A 22485-nucleotide genomic window follows, 5' to 3' on the forward strand; every position below is an offset into this window, starting at 1 on the left:
TGCACACACACGACTGCAAGTGTGTGTTGAATGTAAAAGCCATATATGAATGAGGGATCTCGTTGGAATTGTGTATTATTTACAATGGTATCGCGCCTTATGGGGCCCTATTTTAAATGGCACATCTTCTATTTTACCTGTATTAAATACTGATGTGGCCTTATCTCCCTTCTACCTTGATCTTTTCAGGGCTCTGTTTTGGCTGTATTTATTTGTAAAGCAGAATAGTCTGCTGACCACAGCTGTGAACTTTAAGGTTTAATTTTCAGGTTCTATATATCAGAAGGCTAGAGTGCCATGGGGTAAATCGCTTAGCTTTTCTTTGTTTCCATTTTTTCCACTTGATCAAGTAAGACTCTTTATTTTCTTTTTGGAGATTTTTTTTCCAAAGAATTCACTAAATAATGTATAAGATTTGAAGGTGGTGTTTTTTAGGGGGACTAGGCAAAGTATTTCCTTTGAGAGGAGAAAATGGTCCATTGTTGAAGCAAAGGATGAGATTCTGATTCTAATTTATTCTCTTTGAACCTGATGGTAAATGCTACTTGCTGTAAGATGTGGTCCTTAGGGCATTTCCTCTAACCAAACCTTTCCTCCAAAAGCCTGGCACCTTTGGGACTGCTAAAGAGAAATTCTTCCACCCCTCACCCCATAGATCTAAGGCTAAATTTTATAATTTAGGAGAAAACAATGGCCAGCTGAAGTCCCTGGCCGTAGCCAACTTAACACTAGTAGCCGGACTCCAAATATTATTCAGCGCTTCCCCACCTACTGCCCAGTAGGACCAAGCTTGCTCCTTTCAGTTATTCAGTTTTGAGCCGCTGACCGTACTTTGGATCCACTGGGGTTTTTAAAGGGAAAAATTCTGTCTCTGCCCTATTGTGCATTAACTTATTCATTCCTTTATTCAATTAACATTTATTGAGTCACTCCTTTGTGCCAGGCATTCTTTTGGGGATACCAAGATGAGTCAGACTCTGAAACGCTTTGAGAGAAACATTAGTGTGTGTGTGTGTGTGTGTGTGTGTGTGTGTGTGTGTGTGTGTATACACATATTCTCACAGATACATACACACACATGTATAATATATAGTGTGGATACAAGCAGTGGAAGCAGGAACAGAGTGTTATAGAGCGTTGCAGGTCACTAACAAATTAGTGAATCTGCTATAAAACTCTAGAAGTTTTCTTCAGAATTGGAATGGAGCATCATGTAATCTAACCAAAGGAAAGTGGTTTTCCCAAGGCCATATGAGTAGATAGTGAAAAAACGTGGATCAGAACCCAAGCTTTTGACTTCTGAATTTTCCTTATTGTGCCCAAAGTCTCACAAAAGACAAAGAGCCTTTATGGCCAGTTGCCCACATTACAGTCAAAAGTGAGAACGTAAAACGTGTATTTTGATGAAAGTTTTCTGTTCTATCGTTTGCACTTCTAATTGTTCACAAACAAGCAGCATTTTCACTTATAAGCTAGAGTATGACCTGTTAGAGAAAGGAGGAACTTGGGGTTAGTGGAAAGGCACGGTAAAGAGAAAACTAACTTTCATTGAGCAGTCAGGCACTATGTGTGGACACGTTGACCTCCGCTGTCACACTTAGTCCCTTTAACAGCCTCTCGAGGTCCTTGGTGTTCTCATTTTTACGGCCGAAGAGACTGGACACAGATTAATGACCCACCCAAAGTCATACAGTTGTCAGCCTGGTCAAGTTTGACTCATCCTGAGCTGTCACCTCCACCACTCCCCCATTAGGTATGGGCTATCACAGGGGGACTTTCACTCTTGTTTTCCTGATTATTGGCTCATCTGTTTCCCACCCTGGGTGGTCAGCTCCGTCAGTGCAGGGGCAGTGCATACTTGGCTCACCTTTCTATCGCTGCTGCATGAGGAAGGCACTCAACATTTTGACCATGTAGAGCTGGGATTCAAACTCAGTTCTTGCTATTGCAAGGGGTCTGTATAAAGTTCTCTGAGATCCTCTTTGAAAGGCAACATAGACAAACAAAGTATCAAACATTACCTTCTATCCTTGTCTACATTGTGGACAGGATGAGAGCACATTAGAAGTCACTGGGGAAATCAGGAATTAATTTGTTCATGTAACCATCCTTCTGTTCATTCTTTGGTTCTGTTGATTCTTTCTCCAGTATTGGTCGAGTCTCTGATTGGCACAGCACTGCTAGGCTTGGTGCCTAGAAAACGTGTCTGGGCAGGGGTGGAAAGCAGCTGTGTAACGCATCACATGTCATTGTGGAGAGCCTGCTGTGTTCATTAAGTAGTTCCCAGTTTCATTTTGCCTCTCCCACAAAGGCACAATAGAAACCAAGGTAGGGGAGGGGATGGCACAAAAGGAAAATGCAACAATGCCACTTGTGTCCCGTGTATTAACTCTGAGTGGTCCAGGTTTTTGGTTTCGTTTTTAACCAAATACATGTACATTTTTAATTCCTCTGAAGTGTATGTTTTTTCGGACGGAGATTTTTTAGGAGGTTTTTAGTCAGTCATGAAGTAGATCAAATTCATAAAATAGTTCAAATGACCTTTTTTCCATTCTTCCTTGCCCTGCGAAATCAGCGTGTTACTGTTTGCACTTGCAAAAGTTCTGGACATTCGGCTCAAGCCACGAGGTTCTTGTGGAGCAGTGTCGTGTCTTTGCAGTGAAAGGGACCAGGCGGTGGGAGGTGAAGCTGGCCCGGCTCGTGCAGTGCCTCCTCCACTCTTTGCAGACCCCCACTGCTTATCGCACACTTTGCTGGGCCCCGCACAGCAGGGTGGACCAAGGATAGAATTGCAAACAGAAATTGTGCTTGCTTTTGTTTAGTGAAGCCAAAAGTCTTAATATTATTTTATGAACTTGATGTAAATGACAACTGACATGAGAATGAGAAATTTTAAGAGCACATAAGCGTCTTTACAATCCCAGGGGTTGGGGGCAGAGGACAGTACAGAAAGTGTGTGTTTGTGTGTGTATTCTTTCTTGAGTCGTATATAATCAGTGCCTTCACCCTCTCCAAAAAGACCAGAACTGATTAGAAGAAGGAAAAGACTAACTTGATGCACAAAATTTGTATGCATGCCAAGTCCTGGAGTAAAAACTATTTGGCGTCTGACTGAAAAGACACCAAGCAACCATTTGATGTCTATGGGTGAACACTCTCAAGATCTTGCACTCCTATATTTCAGTTAAAAAATTGCTCCCTGAAGTGCAAACTGACTTCAATTTTGAACAAAATTTAGCATTCAAATTTATAGCCACTTTGAAAACTCAGGGTTTATTTATATCATATGAACCTGAACCGATTCTTAATTACAGCAGCCCTAGTGCACATGGAGAATCTTGATTTCAAAAAAAAAAAAAAAACTTCCACATAGGTTTTTCTACATTTTTGAGATGCTTTCATAGCAGCCATCATTCATGGGAAATAGTATTAAAATCCTGCCATATTACAGTTTAAATTTAAATGCACTGCTTCCCAGTAGAGAGTTTAGTGTATCCTATAAAGGCACTAAATGGATTTTTTCGGTTTTGTAATTTTTTCCCTTCTCTTGCAAGCCTAATTCTACCGAGAGAGATGCTGGTCCCTTTGAGTAATCTTTGTGTGTTAACAACCTGTACAGGGAACTCCTCTCTTGCTTGTTGTAATGGGCAAAAGTCATCTTGGTTTGCATGAAAGAGAAGGTCTCATTGAACTAGGGTGAGCCTTTCATTTTAAGAAGAGTTAAAGTCTGGGGTGTTTTTAATGTTTTAATCTCTGTTTAAGAGGTTTCTGTTATGAGAGGAAAATTGATAACATTTTTACCTCAGCCAACTGGCTCTGCTCTAATCCCACGTTTAGAGTGATTTATATTCTCCGTGGCAATGTGCTGTAACCTCAGAGTGATACCACTGTGGTGTAGATTGACTGCATTCCAAATGCTGGAATCACATACATAATGTTTTTACTTTTAAATAATATTCAGACACCAGAATAAATACCATATGTGCACTGATGCTGGTTACAATGGAACTTTGTCATTTCTTGTGAGGGAGAACATTCTTTGTTTCTGATTTCTGTTTGAAATAAGTATGCAAAAGATAAATATGTACATTGACAGCATTTTGAGAAGGCTCAGGTAATTGCACAGCTGAGGATGTAGCTAGGAGTCCTTGAATTGTAGCATTTAAGACTGAAAAGGCTGCTGTGTTGCCACCATCCCTTTTTGACACACATGAAGGCAAGGACTGTAATCTGACATTCCCAGTGTAGGGTTTAGTTTTTATATTTTATAGCTACAGCATGCTGTAGTTACCGGACATCTGTTGAAGAAAAATTACCTCGAGTACTGTTCACAGAAACAGTGAGACTAACGTGCTGATGACCTCGTAACAGGGAGAGTAACACACGTGATAACGGGAAGGGATGGATTGATTGGAAAGTCATAATTCAGTGTGAGACCTAATGTTATCTGATGCCACGAAACCAGAACTTACGTGGCCTGATATCATCAAAATACAGATAATCAATCTCTCCAGATCCATTTTTCCCCCACATGATGTTGAAGATTTAAAAGTTTCATAAAGTTTAGAAATACCTCCCGAGTCATGCATTTTTAGGTTCTTGTTTTCATCCATCTTGGTTGGAATTCTAATCCACCTAGACATATTTTTTAAATAGACATGCTAGAATGCCTTTCATATTTGTGCATCTGTGACACGATCCAACAAGTCAGTCCACGTTTGCTTCTCGGGGAAGCATTTCAATCCAGGTTTGCGTTATTACCATCAGGTGAGCTATATTGAATGAGTGCTTACGACGTTTTCGTAATATTTTGTAGATGAGGAAACCCTGGGCATTGGAATTGCTGGCTTTCCCTACTCCTCTGCACCCCCATCCCCACTCAGTTTTGTGAGGTTCTCCCAGAATATATAGTGTGAGGTTAATGTGTGAGGCATACCTCATAATGCATTTCTGACAGCTTATCTAGCACATGACTCAGAGTTTGGGTACGTCTTGCCTCCTTTATGGGAGCTATTTGTAGAAGTGTTCAGTGTGAGACCTAATGTTTTTTATAATTTTATAATGTGAGCCATTATAAAAATGCTCAAAAGTCTCTTTGTGGACTTGAGAAGTTATGAGACAAATATTGTACCTCTAACGTATTGTCTCTCCTTTGCAGCTTTTCGGATGATCCCTTATCCCTTGGAAAAGGGGCATCTATTTTATCCTTACCCCATCTGTACAGAAACAGCAGATCGTGAGCTGCTTCCATGTGAGTCTCCCCTCCATAATCCTCCCTTTGGCTGGTGAGGGTGGTGTGCCAAAGACTGGGATGGGAAGAGGTGGAAATGATAAATGTTTATGATGTTCCTTGTCTTTTATTACTCTTCTCCCAAACCCTGTCCTCATTTGATAGCATAAGCATTAAAGTGAGTTATGTGTGTAGGTTTGGCTTCCTGCTTCTCCACGTCTCTCCAGATTCATCAAAGGGAAAGACCCGCCCAGGTCTGAAATGTAGATGAAGAGCCATCATGTACTGGTTGGTCTGAGCGCAGAGACCCCTAGTTTGGGGCAGAGACCCCTAGTTTGGGGCAGATGCCCCTTGCTGGGCTGATCCACTGTGTGGGGCTCAGCCTGGGCTCTCCCTCTGGTCAGAGGCAGTCTGCACAGACCGGAGTCTGGAGGGGAGGCACTGGCTTCAGAGGGAGCTGCAGATGAGCCATGGGTGGGAGGGTGGCACGGGGACGCTGGCATTGTGACCAGAGGTGGAGTCGTGGGCAGGGTGGGGCTGCCCTCTGCGGTGATGCGGTGCTCTTCGCCGGCGGGATTTCCCGTGGGCATCTCACGGATGGCGCACAGTGAGCTGGTGTAACGTGTGCAGGGCACACGTGCAGCCTCAACACTGTATATAGCAGGCGGCAGGCAAACCCGGCCCTCGAGGGCCTTACAAGCTAGCAGTCGGGGGGCCCATACCACACGTGGAAAGTATGATTTGGTTTACTGTAATGCAACATTGTTTTGACAATTCCGGCTAAATAGTTATTATCAAATTATACTGTGTATGAAGAGCATGTCCAGGCTGTTCATGTGGCCCTGACTTAGGACATACTTTCCTCCCTCAGATAATACGCTCCAAATCTTGGTTGCTCTCTCTTCCCCGTCCTCTCTTCTGCCACAACCACCCTGCACCAGCCCCAGCTACGTCACATCTCATAGCTGTAACATATTTAAATGCTTTGCCAGGAGGGCCAGTATAACTGTGGAGCCCTGAGTGTTGGCAGATTGTTTAATGCCCACGTTTTTGAGCTGGTTGTAAATCTCCAATGTAGTGGGTGCAAAACAAGGCTGCCGTCTCAGGTTGAAAGAGCAGGAGGCAGCTCTCTCATTTCTTTGCAGGACAGACCCACTGGGAGACATGTTACCTTGGGAGCTGGGAGACCTCAGAGGGGTGTGGTTCCTCACCATCTGAGTTTATTGTGGAAAAGCATCGGGTGCCTCGCTCTGCATTAGATTTGATTTCAGAAATCCCTGTGATGGGCCCATGCTTTACCTTTTGACTCCCCCTTCAGGGAGATCCTTGTTAACATTTACGGTTTCTGGTAAGAAAGGCAGTTTTCTGAAAAGTACACTTTTAAAATGTTTTAATTGAGTCCAATCATGTTTCCATGGGGATAGATTCACTATTAGAACAAGATTACAGTTCTTAAAAGAAACTGTCTAGGAATAATCTTTACAGTCCTGGAATAGAAAACTATTTTTCTATCTATAAATAAACTATCACGTTTATTTATTTGAATGCAGTGGTTCAAGTCTGATCTCCCCTCAAAATCATTGGGTGCTGAGGGTGAGGATGGGATGGGGGTAGGTGGCTTTACATGTTACCTGCGTGCTGCACGTGAGTGGTGTAGTGTGCACGGTGGTCCCGAGCACACGTCCACCCATGAAGAATCCTAGCAGGTTGACATCCCTGGATTCAGGTGCATGTGCTCGTTTGTGCTTTGTCCCTCCTTGGCCCTCTACACCCTCAGTTTCAGCAGAGTGGACTACTGCTTAGAGCTGAAAGGTCGAGGAAAGGCTTGAGACCTTGGATTTCCTGAGGAAGATGGAGACCCTCGAATCCTTTGGTTTGAGTGGCAGTGTAGTTCACACACAGCCTCACGGCTCCCCTCCACTGGGCCAGCCTCAGTTGCTTTTCTGTCTGTGCGGACCACTCGAAATTTAAAAGTTATGAAAGGCTCTAAAATCTCCCATTTTTGATGGATGGATGGTCCTCGCTGGATGTCTCTCTATCAGGGTGGCACCCTCCACTGACATAGTTAGATTGTACCAGGAAAAAATACAAGATACCCTAATATCACCCTATCACAATGATTTAAAAATTACAGGAAAAGTGAAAACCTAGAGAGAGGATTTTTTTTTCAGTATACTTGACTTTGGATTTTCCAGGTTTTGTTCAATGAACATGTGTTTTATAATTTGAATAAAGTTTTGTTTTATTTGTGTTTGCTTTTGCAAAAGAAATACTGTATATTAGGCATAGATTGTGTTACTGTCCCTGCCCATGAGTGTGTGACATCCCCAAATTAGCCCTATCATGCCCTAGATAGAGTTCTGAAGGTTGAACGTGGACTTGGGAGAAGCAGATAGGCCACCAAAGGCTGGCTGAAATGTGGGCTCTTCTTCGTTCCAGGGCCCTACCTTTTTCATTTCCAGCAGACTTGAGCCAAAGCTCTGCAGAGTCAGTCCCACCTACAGAAATTCCCTGAGAATGCATTTTACTGCAGCCCTAACACTTCCCTTTTGATCTTCTCCACAGCTTTCCATGAAGTCTCAGTTTACCCAAAAAAGGAGCTTCCCTTCTTTATCCTCTTCACTGCTGGATTGTGTTCCTTCACAGCCATGCTGGCCCTCCTGACACATCAGTTCCCGGAACTCATGGGGGTCTTTGCGAAAGCTGTGAGTATTTGCCAAGGGGGAGGCCGCAGGCAAGGGGCAGGGCAAGTCAAGAGAAGCAGCATAAGAGAAAGAGGGGAGCGTTGTGTAGAAGTGGACATGCTTGTATTGATCCTTTGCATACTGTTCAATTTTCATTATCATCAGTGAGATCAAGGATTGAGGGTCAGAATGAGAAAGTGTAGCTTGTTTGTTACTGCATGCCTTGCCTATTTCACAGACACAAAAATTCTCAGCAGTTCCCCTAAAATAATGCATGAGGTCTAAAAGAATTAAAGAATTAAGGGAATCCTAGCAAATGAAAAATACTTGGGAGATTTTTCAGTTTTGTATAAATTGAATGACATCATTTCTAATCTTTAGATATTGTAGGTCTTTCCTTCAAGAAAGATAGAATTTACATTTTCAAAGATGATTTAAATTTAAAACGTTTTAATGTCTACAAATTAAATGGCTTGTTTGGGGAATGAACTGAGAGGGTGTGAAGTGTGGGTAGTATTAAGAAGTATACAGATATGATATTTAGAAGTATGGAAATCCATTAAGGGTCTTTAAAGAGGGTTATGGAGAAGAGCTTTAATAAGAAAAGCCATCTGCATTGACAACCAAGAACCATTGTTTCCTTGATGAAAAGTGACCATTTCAGCTTGCACATGCAGTGAGGATAAGTTTACTGATTTTGCCACAAAGGAGTTTCAAACAGAAGGAATCAGGAAAAGAATATCGATTGTTTCCCTGGAACTCCATTCTGATTTCAAGGCGAGTGGAGTCAGCAAGGATGATTTCTAACTTGGCTGGGTTGATTTAATCCCTTTCCAGATGATTGACATTTTCTGCTCGGCAGAGTTCAGGGACTGGAATTGCAAGAGTATTTTCATGCGTGTTGAAGATGAACTGGAAATCCCACCGGCACCTCAATCTCATCATTTTCAAAACTGAACTCATCACCCTTCTTCCCCCACCACCACAACTGCTCCTTCTCCTGTATTCCTGATCTCCGCCAGTGGCACTGATATCCACCCAGTTACTCAAGCCAGAAACTCAGCAGCCCTCCCAAACTCTTCCCTCTCTCACTCCTTATATCCTGTCTGTCTTGGCTTTCACAGTCTGTCGGCTCTAACCTCCTGAGCCACTAGGCATTCGGTAAATGTAATTCACCTCTTCTTCCCTTCCTTCTTCTCCCATGGCTGTCTCTTAGTTTGGATCTTTGTGATTTCTTGCCTGGACACCTGCAAGAGTCTTAACTGGTCTCCTTGCTTCCAGTCTTATCCTCTGCCAGTATTTCTTTCATACTGACAAAAGAATGATCTTTCTAAATTGCAAGTCTGAGCATGTCACTTCCCTGCTTGAATTTCTTCAGTAGTTTCCCACCAGCATCAGGATAAAGTCCCAGATCTTTAGCATGGCATACAGGGTCCTTTATGATCTGGCCCTTGCTTTCCTCTTCAGCCTCATCTCTCTCCCAACTCTTGCACAGACACTGGTCTTGGGCCACAGTGAATTGCTCACCATTCCCAGATGCTTTTGTGAGCCTCGGTGCCTTTGCACGTACTGTTTGCTCTGCATGGAATGCCCTTCCCCATTATCATCAGCACTTGTACAGTCTACTAACGCCTCTTCATTCTTTTATACTCAGCTTCCTTTCTAAGTTTCTCCCAAGCTGAGTTAGATGTTTCTCCTCTCAGCTCCCACAGTATTCCATGAATACCTATATTACGTTTATTGTACTGTATTATAATTGTTAAAAACTTGTCTGACCCCCTTGTAGAATGTGAGCTCTTTGCGAGCAGGACTGTGTCTTCCTCATCTCTGTATCCCCAAAGCTTTGCACAGTGCCTTGCACATAGTAGGTTTTCAATAAATGATTATTAAATAAATAAATGGTAGTGGTTTCTGCAGAAAGAATCAGTGTAAAAAATTAGATACAGCTTAGCATTTCTTCTCTTCTTTTATAATTATGATCACAGAGTTGAAAGGGACCTTAAACTGCCTTCAACAGTAACTTGATGAAGGTCATTTAGACTCATCTGGAATACTTTTAGCGCTGGAGTGTTCACCTGTTCAACATGGAAGCCCATTTCCGTACTGGATCACTCAGAACTCTTCTTGATACTGATAAAATCTGCCTTCCTTTAATTTCCACTTATTTCCTATTCTACTCTCCAAAACTATAATGAACAACTCTACTTCCTCTTGCAATTTCTTGAGGCAACTAATATATTCATGGCCACCTCTCACCTCTAACTTACTACCTTCTCTTTTCTTCAGGCAGAATGTCTCCAATTTCCTTAAGTCTTCTGTACATGATATGATTCCTGAACCCAGTATCACCCAAGCTGCCTCCTTAGATGCTCCCTAGTTTATGGGCCTATGCTATTCATTATTTGCTTCTATTCCCAAGCCAACCTTTGAGTTAAAGCAGTTACCAAAAGTCTGAATAGATTAGAGTGTCATGTAGTAAAATTTAAAATAAGAATACATTTACAACATTAGTCAATGTCATTCTTCATTGAACTAACAAGCAGCTCTTGGTGGGAATTCAGGATCAGGACAGTGATTCTCAGCCCCTAGTGTGCACAAAATTCACCTGGCCCTACCACCGGAAGTTCAGAGCCTTGAGTGTTAGCACCCGGGAATCTGCGTTTTTAAACAAGCCCCGCCCCCCCACCGATTCTACGGATGGGGGTTGAGGACCATTTCCTTCAAAGAACACTGGTCTCAAAAAAGCCAGCCTTTGAGCAGCCGTTTGCAGGTGCATGGTGCGACGTCAGAACTGTTGAGGTGACAGGTTTCTAGGAACCAGCAGTTTCACCCCAGCTGCTCCTTGAAATCATCTAGGGAGCTTAAAAATTACAGGTGCCTGATCTCCCAATCCTGGGGACTCTGACTTAGTTGGTCTGGGATGCAGCCCGGGCATCTGAGTTTTCAGATGCCCCCCTAGTGATTTGGGTGTGCAGCCAGGGCTGAGAGCCCCTGTACTGAATAAAGTAACTGCCTGAAACTGCGTCGCCCAGGGAGAGGGCTGGGAGGAATGGAGGGTAGTACATAGAATACGGCTGGGTGTCCTCTAGGTAAGGCTGTGTAGCCTCCAGAATATCATAGAGATGTGTTCGTTATGGATATTAGACCAAGGGCCACTCTCCTCATTTAATGTTCCCAAAGCTTTGTTTTTGAGTCAAGGACCAGATGATTAAATAAAATATAAATTTACCTTTATGGTCCTCGTATTTTATACTCTACCAAGGTGTGGTAGTTTGGTCAGCTACTCGTAGTTTTCAAAAGTAGTTTAGATAAATTTGCTTTTAAACCTCTGTCTGGAGGATCACATTCATCTTGCCCTTCATTAAGGTTTAGCAGTACTAAAACGTCCGGAGAGATTTCATGGGGAAGGAAGATGGATGGCCTGAAGGAGACAAGCCCCATCTCCCTCCTCCTTCCCCCCACTGCTCCGGAGTCTTCTCCACATTTTCACTCTTGTCACTTCATCAGGCCCCTCGTGAAGCCCCCCACAGGTTATCACAGCTGCCCTATAGGCTGCCTGCAACCATTTGCAGCTTGTGAAAATGATTTTCTCAGACCTCGCCTGAGATAATGTCCCTGGGATAATGACTCAGTAGATGGAGAGAGATTGCACTGCCACCCGCCAGGCTGCGTGCAGCTTGGGAACTCTCCAGTGTGTTTACATGTTGATATGCAGCCAGTAAGGAAGCCCGCAGCCAAGTGTGAGCCACTGGAAAATAGTAAAATGAGAGGCTTCAACTCTCTCCGCCTAATCTAATCTACCTCAATGACTTAGGACTAACTCTTCCTAGAATGTTTGGTTACCAAGATAAGGTTGCTCATATAAATAAGTGATCATTCCAAACCCAGCCCCTCACAGAATGTGGGAAGGTCAGCCTGCTGACCTCTTCTGTTTGAAGGGCCCTGTCTTTCCTCCTCTGGTCTCTCTCCTTCCCCGAGATCCAGCCCCCTGACTTCTGACTCTTGTCTTCAACTTATGCGCCCTGACCTCTTTGAAGTCTGATATTGATTACAGTGAAATGTCAATTGTCTGATTGCAGTAGGGCACCTGGAACTTATTCAGATAAGCAGAGGCGTTTCAAGCGTTAACGAAGCACGTTGCGAGCCATGACCTTCTTCTAAATAACGGTGTTTCGGGGAAAAGGAGGATCAGGCGACTGAAGTGTTGCTCTCTCTTTTTTATTAGTTCAGTTGCTTTTTCTCACCACAAGACACTGATTGAATTATGGTGCATTTTGGACCGTGTGTGTCTGCCCCCAGGACAGAAGTTTTGGACATTGAGACAGATGAGCTGTTCCAGGGTTGCCTGGTGTTGCTCATTCAGACTTCACTTTTCAGGCAATAAAATTTCCCAAGTCCCTAAGTGAAACTGTTGTTTCTCTGTGTGCATTGGTTGAGTCTTCGCCCAAAAAGTGTTGACTGATATTCAAACGTGCGAAGAAGCATCCTAAGTAAACAAAGGATGTTCCACCTAACTTTTTTTGTTTAATACCTCCTGATGAAAGCCGCTGACCTTTGGTTACTAAATGAAAAGGGCTTAACGGTTCCAGGCACCCCGTTACATTTTGCTGCTTCTTCTTTGTGGGCGAGGGTTGGGGAGGAGGTCTCGGAGAGCGCTGCTAAGGAGGAAGGTAACCTAGCAACAAAGGGTGCTCATCGCAACTGGGGTGCTGCGAGAGAATTAGGATCTCTAGGAAAGCGTTCAAGGCATTCTCTTCTCGATTGTCCCAAGGATAGAACATTCTAGATATGAGGGAGAGCAGTAAATGATCACATACATGGGAGGTATTAGGAGTTAATTCTCTTGTGGAACCTGGTCGAGAAGTACAGGTGTGTCCGGGGGGCCAGGGCTCACTGCATCTTGCTGCGCAGGGTGGAAAGAGGGGCATTTACAGACCACAAACTGGGCGAGGCCTGCCACTTAATTTCCAGAGGCCTCCCTTTTACGCTTTTTATCCAAGTCAGGTCAGTGACCAAAACTAAGCAAACAGACGGGCCTTTATTTTGAACCAGCTTTGTAACATCTCCATTCATTCTGCTACCCAAGCTGAGGCTCCCTGGTGTCCCCCCGTTTAGTGTATGAAGTCGCCCAGGGTGTAGACTTTGAGCGATTCCTGTCATCTGACCACACTGGCTCACGCTAATGCATCACTTGTTCCCACCTCAGTCACAACTTCAGGGGTTATAAATCTGTTTGGGATTAGGTTTGCAGGATATGATAACTTCACCAGCAAAATCACCTTGTTCAGTGGGCCTCATCTTCCTGCCCATCAGCATCCTCGGTTCATCCAGACTGCTTTGGCACCTAGCTCCTCTTAATGGAGCTGAGCATTACAGGCAAATGCCGTGTGCTATGGAGCCTTGACAATCTCTGATTACAAACAAATGGATAAATGTTATGTGTAAATAGTTTTAATTCTACAGTGTTACCATGTCGGTCTGATACAATCAGTAGACTTGTTCCATGTCATCCTCTCAGAACTAGGATTTTACAAACTCTGTCGGGGCAGCTCGGGCAGTAATTACTCATTCCTGGACCTAGTATCTCCCACAATGCCTTCCAACCGCATCCAGCTCTAAACTGAAAAGGACAGGCAGTCCATTAAGTAGGGTGAGCATCCCATGTGGTACTGTGCACCCAACCAAGGATAATCTCAGAAGGTTGCCAGGCATTGCCCTGTATCTAACACCCACTTGAGGAAAGAGCCATCCTACCTTCACTCAAGTACTAACGTGGCTGCCTTTTTCTTAACTGCAAGTTCCTTAACAGCCTGGCACTCAAGGCCCTCCCCAGAGTTATGCTAGTTGCTTTTGAACTCTACCTCCATCTCTTCTAGTCATACCAGCTGCTTTCCCCGCTCTGTTCCAGCTGTTTATTGAGCCTGGAAGGCCCACCTGCTCACATGTCTTTCCTTACCATTCTTACCCCATCTCTGTCTTTTCATACCCCAGCCATCCACTGGGGACTATTTCAGTCACCTCATTTTCAGTTTTTCCTGTTCCTTTTGACAAAATGGATTCTCTCCCTTTCCCGAACCTTCCTGGTGCTTTGTTTGTGCGTCTATCTTCTACTCTGTCGTGGTCTACCCGGTATTGTTACTTTGCTGGGTACAGGTCTTAGTGGCTCCCTTCCCCAACCCCTAGGCTTTGAGCTTCCTGACAGTGGGACTTTTGTCCTAGACGCTTTTATATCTCACCCAGTACCTAAGTGCCTTACTGAGTAAATATATTCAATTGATGTAAAAGATGCAGTACAGAGAAGGGTTCCGAACTTTATACTCTCTCGAGTTTTCGTTACACAAATCTCGCACTTGATGGTCCTGCCATAATGTGGTACAGGCCTTCCCAGTTTGCATTCTACTGGTTCTTTAAAAAAAAAAGAAGAAGAAGAAGAAGAAGGACAGATTCTGAGGTCATGTAAATTTGGGAAACTTGCCTACCATACCCCTTCTTGAGGACCCGCAGTCCATAGAACATGTGACCAGTAGAGGAGACTGTTTCTTCACTACATTCAGGTCTACTAATTTGTCTGGCCTCAGACCATGTTCCCCCTCTGCGTATGTACTCACGTCCTACAGCAGACTCCTGTGGGAAATTCTTGGTGGTGTAGACTGTGCTGTGCTATGGGCAAGGGATTGGGACAAAGGACTCCACAGTACAAGAACCAGACATTGAACCCTAGCGAGACGATACCTTGGTTCTGAACAGAGAGCAAGGAAACCCATCCAAACACCCGTCTTGTGCCTGATTGGGTTAGGGCACCTCTTCTGCCAGATGCTGATGGCTTGTGGAGGGAGGCTGAGTCTTCACGAGAACATAATCAGAACAGACTTGAGATTATGTTAAATGAGTCTCAGGCAAGGCGCCTGACTTTCCTAAAAGGCACAGATAATAAGCATTATTCTCTACATGAAAAACAGAAAGGAATTCAGTAACCAAACGAAAGAGATCCCAAAGCTCTCCTCAGAGCAGCACCTTTTCCACAAGGACGTGTCGTCCATGGACTGGCCAGCTTGCTGCCCTCCCCAAGGCTCCCATGATGCTCACCACTAAGCAGGTAGTTCAGAAAAGAACATGGGCTGCAGGTGTTTGGGAGACAATAGGATCCCAAAGCAATTCACAACCATACGACAAACTGGACTTTTTTTTTTCTGTTGTTGCCTTTTCCACTTAAAGTTCTATAACTAGGCAAGCAGGTGGAGAAGTTGTCACCATTTTTTTAACTCTTCTGCTCACTTGCCACCCATCTGTCAGTCCCTTTTGACGGCACTGGTCATCTCCATGGGCAGCCCTCAGATCCTGAAGGCTGGTTGGAAGGCCTCAGAACTGTGGGCTGCTGTCAGAGGAGTGAAGGGCCTGTCAGCCAACACTTCTCCCCCTCATCCATCAGAGCCAGGGGGGCGGGTGCAGAAGCTGGAATGTAGGTTTGTTCGTCAACCAATGTTTCCTACAAACATAAATATGAAATCTTAGCCTTTGGAAGCTTTTTATAATGCAGAGACATAAGATGAAAGCATGAGTTGGAGAGGTTCGTTTTGATGTCTTGAACAAGATTTCTCCTGACTTCTGCGCTTTTCTCGTTTGTTCGCAGTTCCTCAGCACTTTGTTTGCCCCCTTAAACTTTGTCATGGAGAAAGTGGAAAGCATCCTCCCATCCAGTCTTTGGCACCAGCTGACTAGGATCTAGGGAAGCCCACCCGTCCTTCCACTCACCTCACCCAGTGGGCTGCCACCATCTCTTCGTGCCAACTCCTCGTGGACTGCAAGAAAGCATGACTTTGAAAAAGGGAAGCCATTCCGAGATTTTAAAACCTTCATGGACTCTCTGTTCCATATTAAAAGCTGTTTTTGTTGTACAAAATTCATTGATGTTCAGTTCTATTATATTTTGCTTTCAGAAAAGAAAAAATAAACTTTTGTGTATTGCAGCAACCAGTTGTGTCTTCCAGCCCTAAAACTGTTGGTGTCCAAATAAACCTACAGGTTACATTTAATTAACTAAGGCCCCAGATCTGCTCAGTGCAACACAATGGTTTTCTATGCTAATGGAACTCCTTTCACCAGGCCCTCGGCACCCCTACGGTTGGTGGCTTAGAAAACAGACTCTCTTTGGCTAAAAAGTACCATCTTTTTCAGCCCCAAACTGTATGTCCTCATAGGCTAAATGCACAAAAGAAATTTCCAGCATGAATGACAGGAAGCATGAATGAAACGAAATGTATGTGCCATCCCAGGTTGTTCCAATTCAGAGACTCTGCTCACGGAATAGAACTCAGCACTGTGGTTCTAGGAATCATTTTACTTCTGCTTTCTGAAAACTTGCCGTGAGAAAAAAAGTTCTGATGAGAGCTACAGAGCCAATAGTCTATCGTAGGACCTGACCACTTTCAACATTGCCATTTTTTAAATGTTTTCTCATAAGGGTCATTTTTTTTTATCATGTTTTCATTCTTGATGCTTGCGTGTGAGCGTTCTCTGAGTGTTTCCATGATCTGAACCATAGTGGTCGTTTGTCTTCACCATCTTTGAAAGCCTTCTACATGAGTCACACCTGCCAAGCATCTCTTTTTTTTTTCTTTCTTTAACATCTTTATTGGATTATAATTGCTTTACAATGGTGTGTTAGTTTCTGCTTTATAACAAAGTGAATCAGCTATACATATACATATATCCCTATATCTCCTCCCTCCTGCGTCTCCCTCCCACCCTCCCTATCCCACCCCTCTAGGTGGTCACAAAGCACGGAGCTGATCTCCCTGTGCTATGCGGCTGCTTCCCACTAGCTATCTAATTTACATTTGGTAGTATATATTAGTCCATGCCACTCTCTCTCTTTGTCCCAACTTACCCTTCCCCCCACCCCATGTCCTCAAGTCCATTCTCTACATCTGTGTCTTTATTCCTGTCCTGTCCCTAGGTTCTTTCATAACCATTTTTTTTGTTTTTTTTTTTAGATTCCATATATTATGTGTTAGCATACGGTATTTGTTTTTCTCCTTCTGACGTACTTCACTCTGTATGACAGACTCTAGGTCCATCCATCTCACTACAAATAACTCAATTTCATTTCTTTTTATGGTTGAGTAATATTCCACTGTGTATATGTGCCACGTCTTCTTTATCCATCCATCTGTCAGTGGACACTTAGGTTGCTTCCATGTCCTGGCTATTGTAAATAGAGTTGCAATGAACATTGTTGTACATGACTCTTTGAATTATGGTTTTCTCAGGGTCTATGCCCAGTAGTGGGATTGCTGGGTCGTATGGTAGTTCTATTTTTAGTTTTTAAGGAACCTCCATACGGTTCTCCATAGTGGCTGTATCAACTTACATTCCCACCAACCATGCAAGAGGGTTCCCTTTTCTCCACACCCTCTCCAGCATTTATTGTGTGTAGATTTTTTGATGATGGCCATTCTGACTGGTGTGAGCTGATACCTCATTGTAGTTCTGATTTGCATTTCTCTAATGATTAGTGATGTTGAGCATTCTTTAATGTGTTTGTTGGCAATCTGTATATCTTCTTTGGAGAAATGTCTATTTAGGTCTTCTGGCCATTTTTGGATTGGGTTGTTTGTTTTTTTTGATATTGCGCCGCATGAGCTGCTTGTAAATTTTGGAGATTAATTCTTTGTCAGTTGCTTCATTTGCAAATATTTTCTCCCATTCTGAGGGTTGTCTTTTTGTCTAGTTATGGTTTCCTTTACTGTGCAAAAGCTTTTAAGTTTCATTAGGTCCCATTTGTTTAGTTTTGTTTTCATTTCCATTTCTCTAGGAGGTGGGTCAAAAGAATCTTGCTGTGATGTATATCATAGAGTGTTCTGCCTATGTTTTCCTCTAAGAGTTTGATAGTGTCTGGCCTTACATTTAGTTCTTTAGTCCATTTTGAGTTTATTTTTGTGTATGGCATTAGGGAGTGTTCTAATTTCCTTCTTTTACATGTAGCTGTACAGTTTTCCCAGCACCACTTATTGAAGAGGCTGTCTTTTCTCCATTGTATAATCTTGCCTCCTTTATCAAAAATAAGGCGACCATATGTGCGTGGGTTTATCTCTGGGCTTTCTGTCCTGTTCCATTGATCTATATTTCTGTTTTTGTGCCAGTACCATACTGTCTTGATGACTGTAGCTTTGTAGTATAGTCTGAAGTCTGGGAGCCTGATTCCTCCAGCTCTGTTTTTCTTTCTCAAGATTGCTTTGGCTATTTGGGGTCTTTTGTGTTTCCATACAAATTGTGAATTTTTTATTCTAATTCTGTGAAAAATGCCATTGATAGTTTGATAAGGATTGCATTGAACCTGTAGATTGCTTTGGGTAGTAGAGTCATTTTCACAATGTTGATTCTTCCAATCCAAGAACATGGTATATCTCTCCATCTGTTTGTATCATCTTTAATTTCTTTCATCAGTGATTTATAGTTTTCTGCATACAGGTCTTTTGTCTCCTTAGGTAGGTTTATTCCTAAGTATTTCATTCTTTTTGTTGCAGTGGTAAATGGGAGTGTTTCCTTAATTGCTCTTTCAGATTTTTCATCATTAGTGTATAGGAATGCAAGAGATTTCTGTGCATTAATTTTTTATCCTGATCCTTTACCAAATTAATTGATTAGCTCTAGTAGTTTTCTGATAGCATCTTTAGGATTCTCTATCTATAGTATCATGTCATCTGCAAACAGTGACAGCTTTACTTCTTCTTTTCCAATTTGGATTCCTTTTATTTCTTTTTCTTCTCTGATTGCTGTGGCTAAAACTTCTAAAACTATGTTGAATAATAGTGGTAAGAGTGGGCAACCTTGTGTTGTACCTGATCTTAATGGAAATGGTTTCAGGTTTTCACCATTGAGAACCACGTTGGCTGTGGGTTTGTCATATATGGCCTTTATTATGTTGAGGTAAGTTCCGTCTGTGCCTACTTTCTGGAGGGTTTTTATCATAAATGTGTGTTGAATTTTGTTGAAAGCTTTTTCTGCATCTGTTGAGATGATCATATGGTTTTTATCCTTCAGTTTGTTAATATGGTGTATCACATTGATTGATTTGCATATATTGAAGAATCCTTGCATACCTGGGATAAACCCCACTTGATCATGGTGCATGATCAAGCATCTCTTTTTACTTAAGCAAAAGAGAAAAATAAATAACCTTGACTCCTCTATCTGAAGTGAAAACTACCTCTATTCAAAATCTCAATGTGGTGCTGTAAAAAGAAAGGACTGTCCTTTACATGGCTTATTTTCCCTTTTGTTTAGAATCCTGAATCTTTCCCCATGAGCATTGCAATAGGCAGCGTTCGGGAAAGCACCACACCACGTCCCCTTCGCAGCTGGACTTCCTGCCACCTCCTGGTCTTCATCCAAGAGCAGAGTCAAGCAGGCAGGTAAGGTTTAGGTGCACAAGGGCTTTTCGTGTGCTTTGGGCAAACTTTTCTCTCTACCTCCTTTGTGCAAAGCCATGGGGGACATGTGCAGTTGGCTGCTGCTCTTAGTAAACTATCTCAGAAGAGGTTGAACCCCTATATCCACATCTAGTGGTACTGCTCTTGGGAGCAGGGGCTGTGTCTGCTTTGCTTGCCTCTTTACCTCTTCGTCCCCCAGCACAACTCTTGACCTGGAGTAGGTGCTCAAATGATCTGTTAAGCAAATTGATGCAGTATGTGATAGGTACAAATAAACTTTTATTCATGTTCAGAGTAGAGAGATTGGTTCCAGCAGAAAAGGACCAGGGAAGCCTGAGAATTGGAAATTGGAGCTGGAAGAAAATGTAGTAATTATTTAATACAATTGTTTGATTTAACAGATGGGGAAACCAAAGTCAAAAAAGATTTCGACCTGAGTTTGGACTAGATTGCGATAAGTCTTAAATGAAAGGTTCGAGAGCCCATAGGCAATGGTAAGTGGAAATGGCCCATCATGAGTTGTTGTTGGAAACCCCAGTTGCAGGAAATGCAGCAAAGAAATGTAACACAAGGATTTAAAAGCACCTTGTGAATTTAGCAATGAGGACTAGAGCATTTCCACGGAGAGAGGAGGCAGAAGTTAGGCTTTGACGGGTACAGGGAGTGAATGGGAGCCGCGAAGGTGGAGAAAAGATGGTGACAGAATGAAGACACAAGGGGGGATAAGGGGCTATTGGAGGGAATGAGTCCACGGTCCAGGAGAGGAGCTAATCACGTGAGCTAATTCCTTTCTTCCACCTCTCCCTTCAGCTGCTGTGCTCAACTCTGAGAGCAACCATGACTCACTCTTGCCATTCTGACCTCCCTGGGCCAGGATGCCAGGGAGGGTGCTGTCTTCCCAGCACTGCCTTGCTTTGCTGCCCCTGAGCACAAGCATTCAGGTCTTTTTAAGGTTTTTTTGCAAACCTATGGAGAGGCAGAATGAGAGCAACCAGTACATCAGAGCAATTTTTAAGGTGATCGATTTTACACAGTTCTTACATTTCTTGCCTAAGGTCCAGAGTTCCTGACTTAATAAGATGGCAACTGGAATCCAAGTTGCATTTCTGCCTTCTGCTTTTATTTCTATATAAGGGGACATCGAAAGCCATTCTGATGGGCTTTCCTCTATAAAGACACTTCCTCCCAGCTGGACCATAAGTGTCGCATAGCCTCACCTTACGTGTGTTTGTTGGAATACAAATGTAAACATTGTAAATTAAATACTAGCAGATTGGATCTAGCAGTGTATACAAGAAGACACAATGTGACCAAATGGGAAGGTTGATTTTTTTTTTAAACTTCTTTTGTCAGTACTTCGGTATAAAAGTCAGTCTGTCTTTATACAAGAATTGGGGAGCTTTCGATATTTTTATATGGCCCAGAATAATTAAACACTGACATTACCTGCTCTTCAAGGATTAGATAAAACTCAGACATGAAACATCTGATTTTAGTGTTTTGTTAATGGTAGGTCTTTGATCACCTTTTTACTATCTGCAATGGTGACTGGTCTGTGCAGATACTCTACTTCTTATGTTTAGCTGATTGCATGTTTTCTAGGAAATTACTGCTTTCTCTAGGCATCAAATGTGTTACCACAAAGTTACATGTGTATATCATTTATATTATATATTCAATCTCTCCTGTATTTGTGGTAATTTCTTTTCTCATTCCTAATTTTGTATATTTTTGCTATTTTTCTCTGTTTTTTCCCTCTTTAATCAGCTTCACAAAGTTTACCTTAAAGTTTTGGATTTACTGATGCATTCTTTTCGTTTTGTATTTTATTATTTCTTCCTGGTTTCTCTTGTTTATAAGAACTATAATTTTCCTAATTCCCTTAGGTGAGTACTTGGTACATTTTTACATTCTTTTAAGAAGGAGGTATTTAAGGCTATGAATTTTCCTCTACAAGTAGCTTTCTTGTTCCATAGATTTTGCTATTAAGCGTTCTCCACTCTTTTCTAGAAATTTATGTTTTAGTTTCTTTTTATCCAGGAGGGATCACTTTGGGGACATTTTCTAATAATTGATTCTCCATTGCTGCCTTCAAGGGATTTATTTTTAATGTTACTCTGCAATATCTAATGAAAACATCAAAGATGTTCAACCACCTACCCCCAAATACAGTAAACCCTGACACCTCACACCCATGTACTAGTTCCAAGTAAACTTTTGATTCCTGTTTCCAACATTTTTTTTTAAATTACATCTTTCTTCAGTGTGAACCTTCAGGGTGATGTTAAAATGTCTAAACCATGTTTATGTCACTTCCACTGTTCTGTTGTTCTTATTCTCCCCTCCCCATGGCCATGCTCTTCACCAAGCATAGACGAGTTCACCTCACATATTTGGCTTCTACTCTGCTATGTGACAGCTCGGGCTGTATCAGGAATTGAAATGTAAAAGGAGGTGGCAGGGGCTAGACAGGGGCTTGAAGAAGCTGGTCTTGAAGTTCTGGCTTTGAGGGTCAAGAATGGCTGAGGCCAAACAGGCATTGACTGAAATGGGAATGTCCAAGCAGAGGTGGACTGGGCCTCTATCAGGAATGCTCTGGAGAGCACAGGGGACGGAAGACCTGCAGTTGATAAATGTGTCTCCTTCAGAATAATAGCTATGATTCTCCAGCAGGAGCAAAGAGCAGAAGGGAAGCAGGTTCTCTTCCCCTCTTTCTCCAGCTTGTCTCCTATTACATCCAGCTCCAGTCCATTTCATAGTCCCTTGGATCCTCAGCCTTGAAGCTGAGGAAGAATAACTTGGAAGAAAAACTTAGGAAGAAAAACTCTGGAGTCGAACACCTCAATTGACCGTCACCAAAAGGCAAGCAAACTTCAAAGTGGGTCTGTGTTTGTCCAGGGAGGGGGCAGTAGGTTACAATTTTAGAGGGAATCTAAGTATGTCCATGAAGTCTGGTGGCTCTCGGCTTCCGTGCACACGGGCTGTAGGACCTGACACCCCTCCCCGCTTCAGGCTCCCCACATGAGCCTCACTGCCCCCTTTCTGAGGTCTGGGTGCTGCGTGCAGGCCCACAGGCCACCCCTTGGTGCCTCTCAGCTTCTCCACTGTCCCTCAGGTCACCCAGAACAGTCTCTGCAGT

At 42.9% G+C, this 22485-nt stretch overlaps 1 protein-coding gene across 12 annotated transcripts in view; it reads left to right on the plus strand.

Annotated features, from left to right (window-relative positions):
- ST7 (suppression of tumorigenicity 7) overlaps nt 1-15885 on the plus strand; it is a 254687-nt gene extending 238802 nt beyond the window's left edge. For 6 of the 12 annotated variants that reach the window (XM_019924932.3, XM_019924941.3, XM_073809859.1 and 3 more), the window contains 3 exons: nt 5159-5251; nt 7796-7935; nt 8752-15523. In XM_019924932.3, coding sequence (XP_019780491.2) covers nt 5159-5251; nt 7796-7935; nt 8752-8871 — 353 coding nt within the window. In that variant the 3' untranslated portion in view covers nt 8872-15523. The other 6 variants (XM_033863175.2, XM_073809862.1, XM_073809864.1 and 3 more) reach the window with 3 other exon arrangements.
- Nucleotides 15886-22485: the final 6600 nt, after the last annotated feature.

The sequence above is a fragment of the Tursiops truncatus genome, chromosome 9 (genome assembly GCF_011762595.2).
Source record: "Tursiops truncatus isolate mTurTru1 chromosome 9, mTurTru1.mat.Y, whole genome shotgun sequence".
Lineage (NCBI taxonomy): Eukaryota > Metazoa > Chordata > Mammalia > Artiodactyla > Delphinidae > Tursiops > Tursiops truncatus.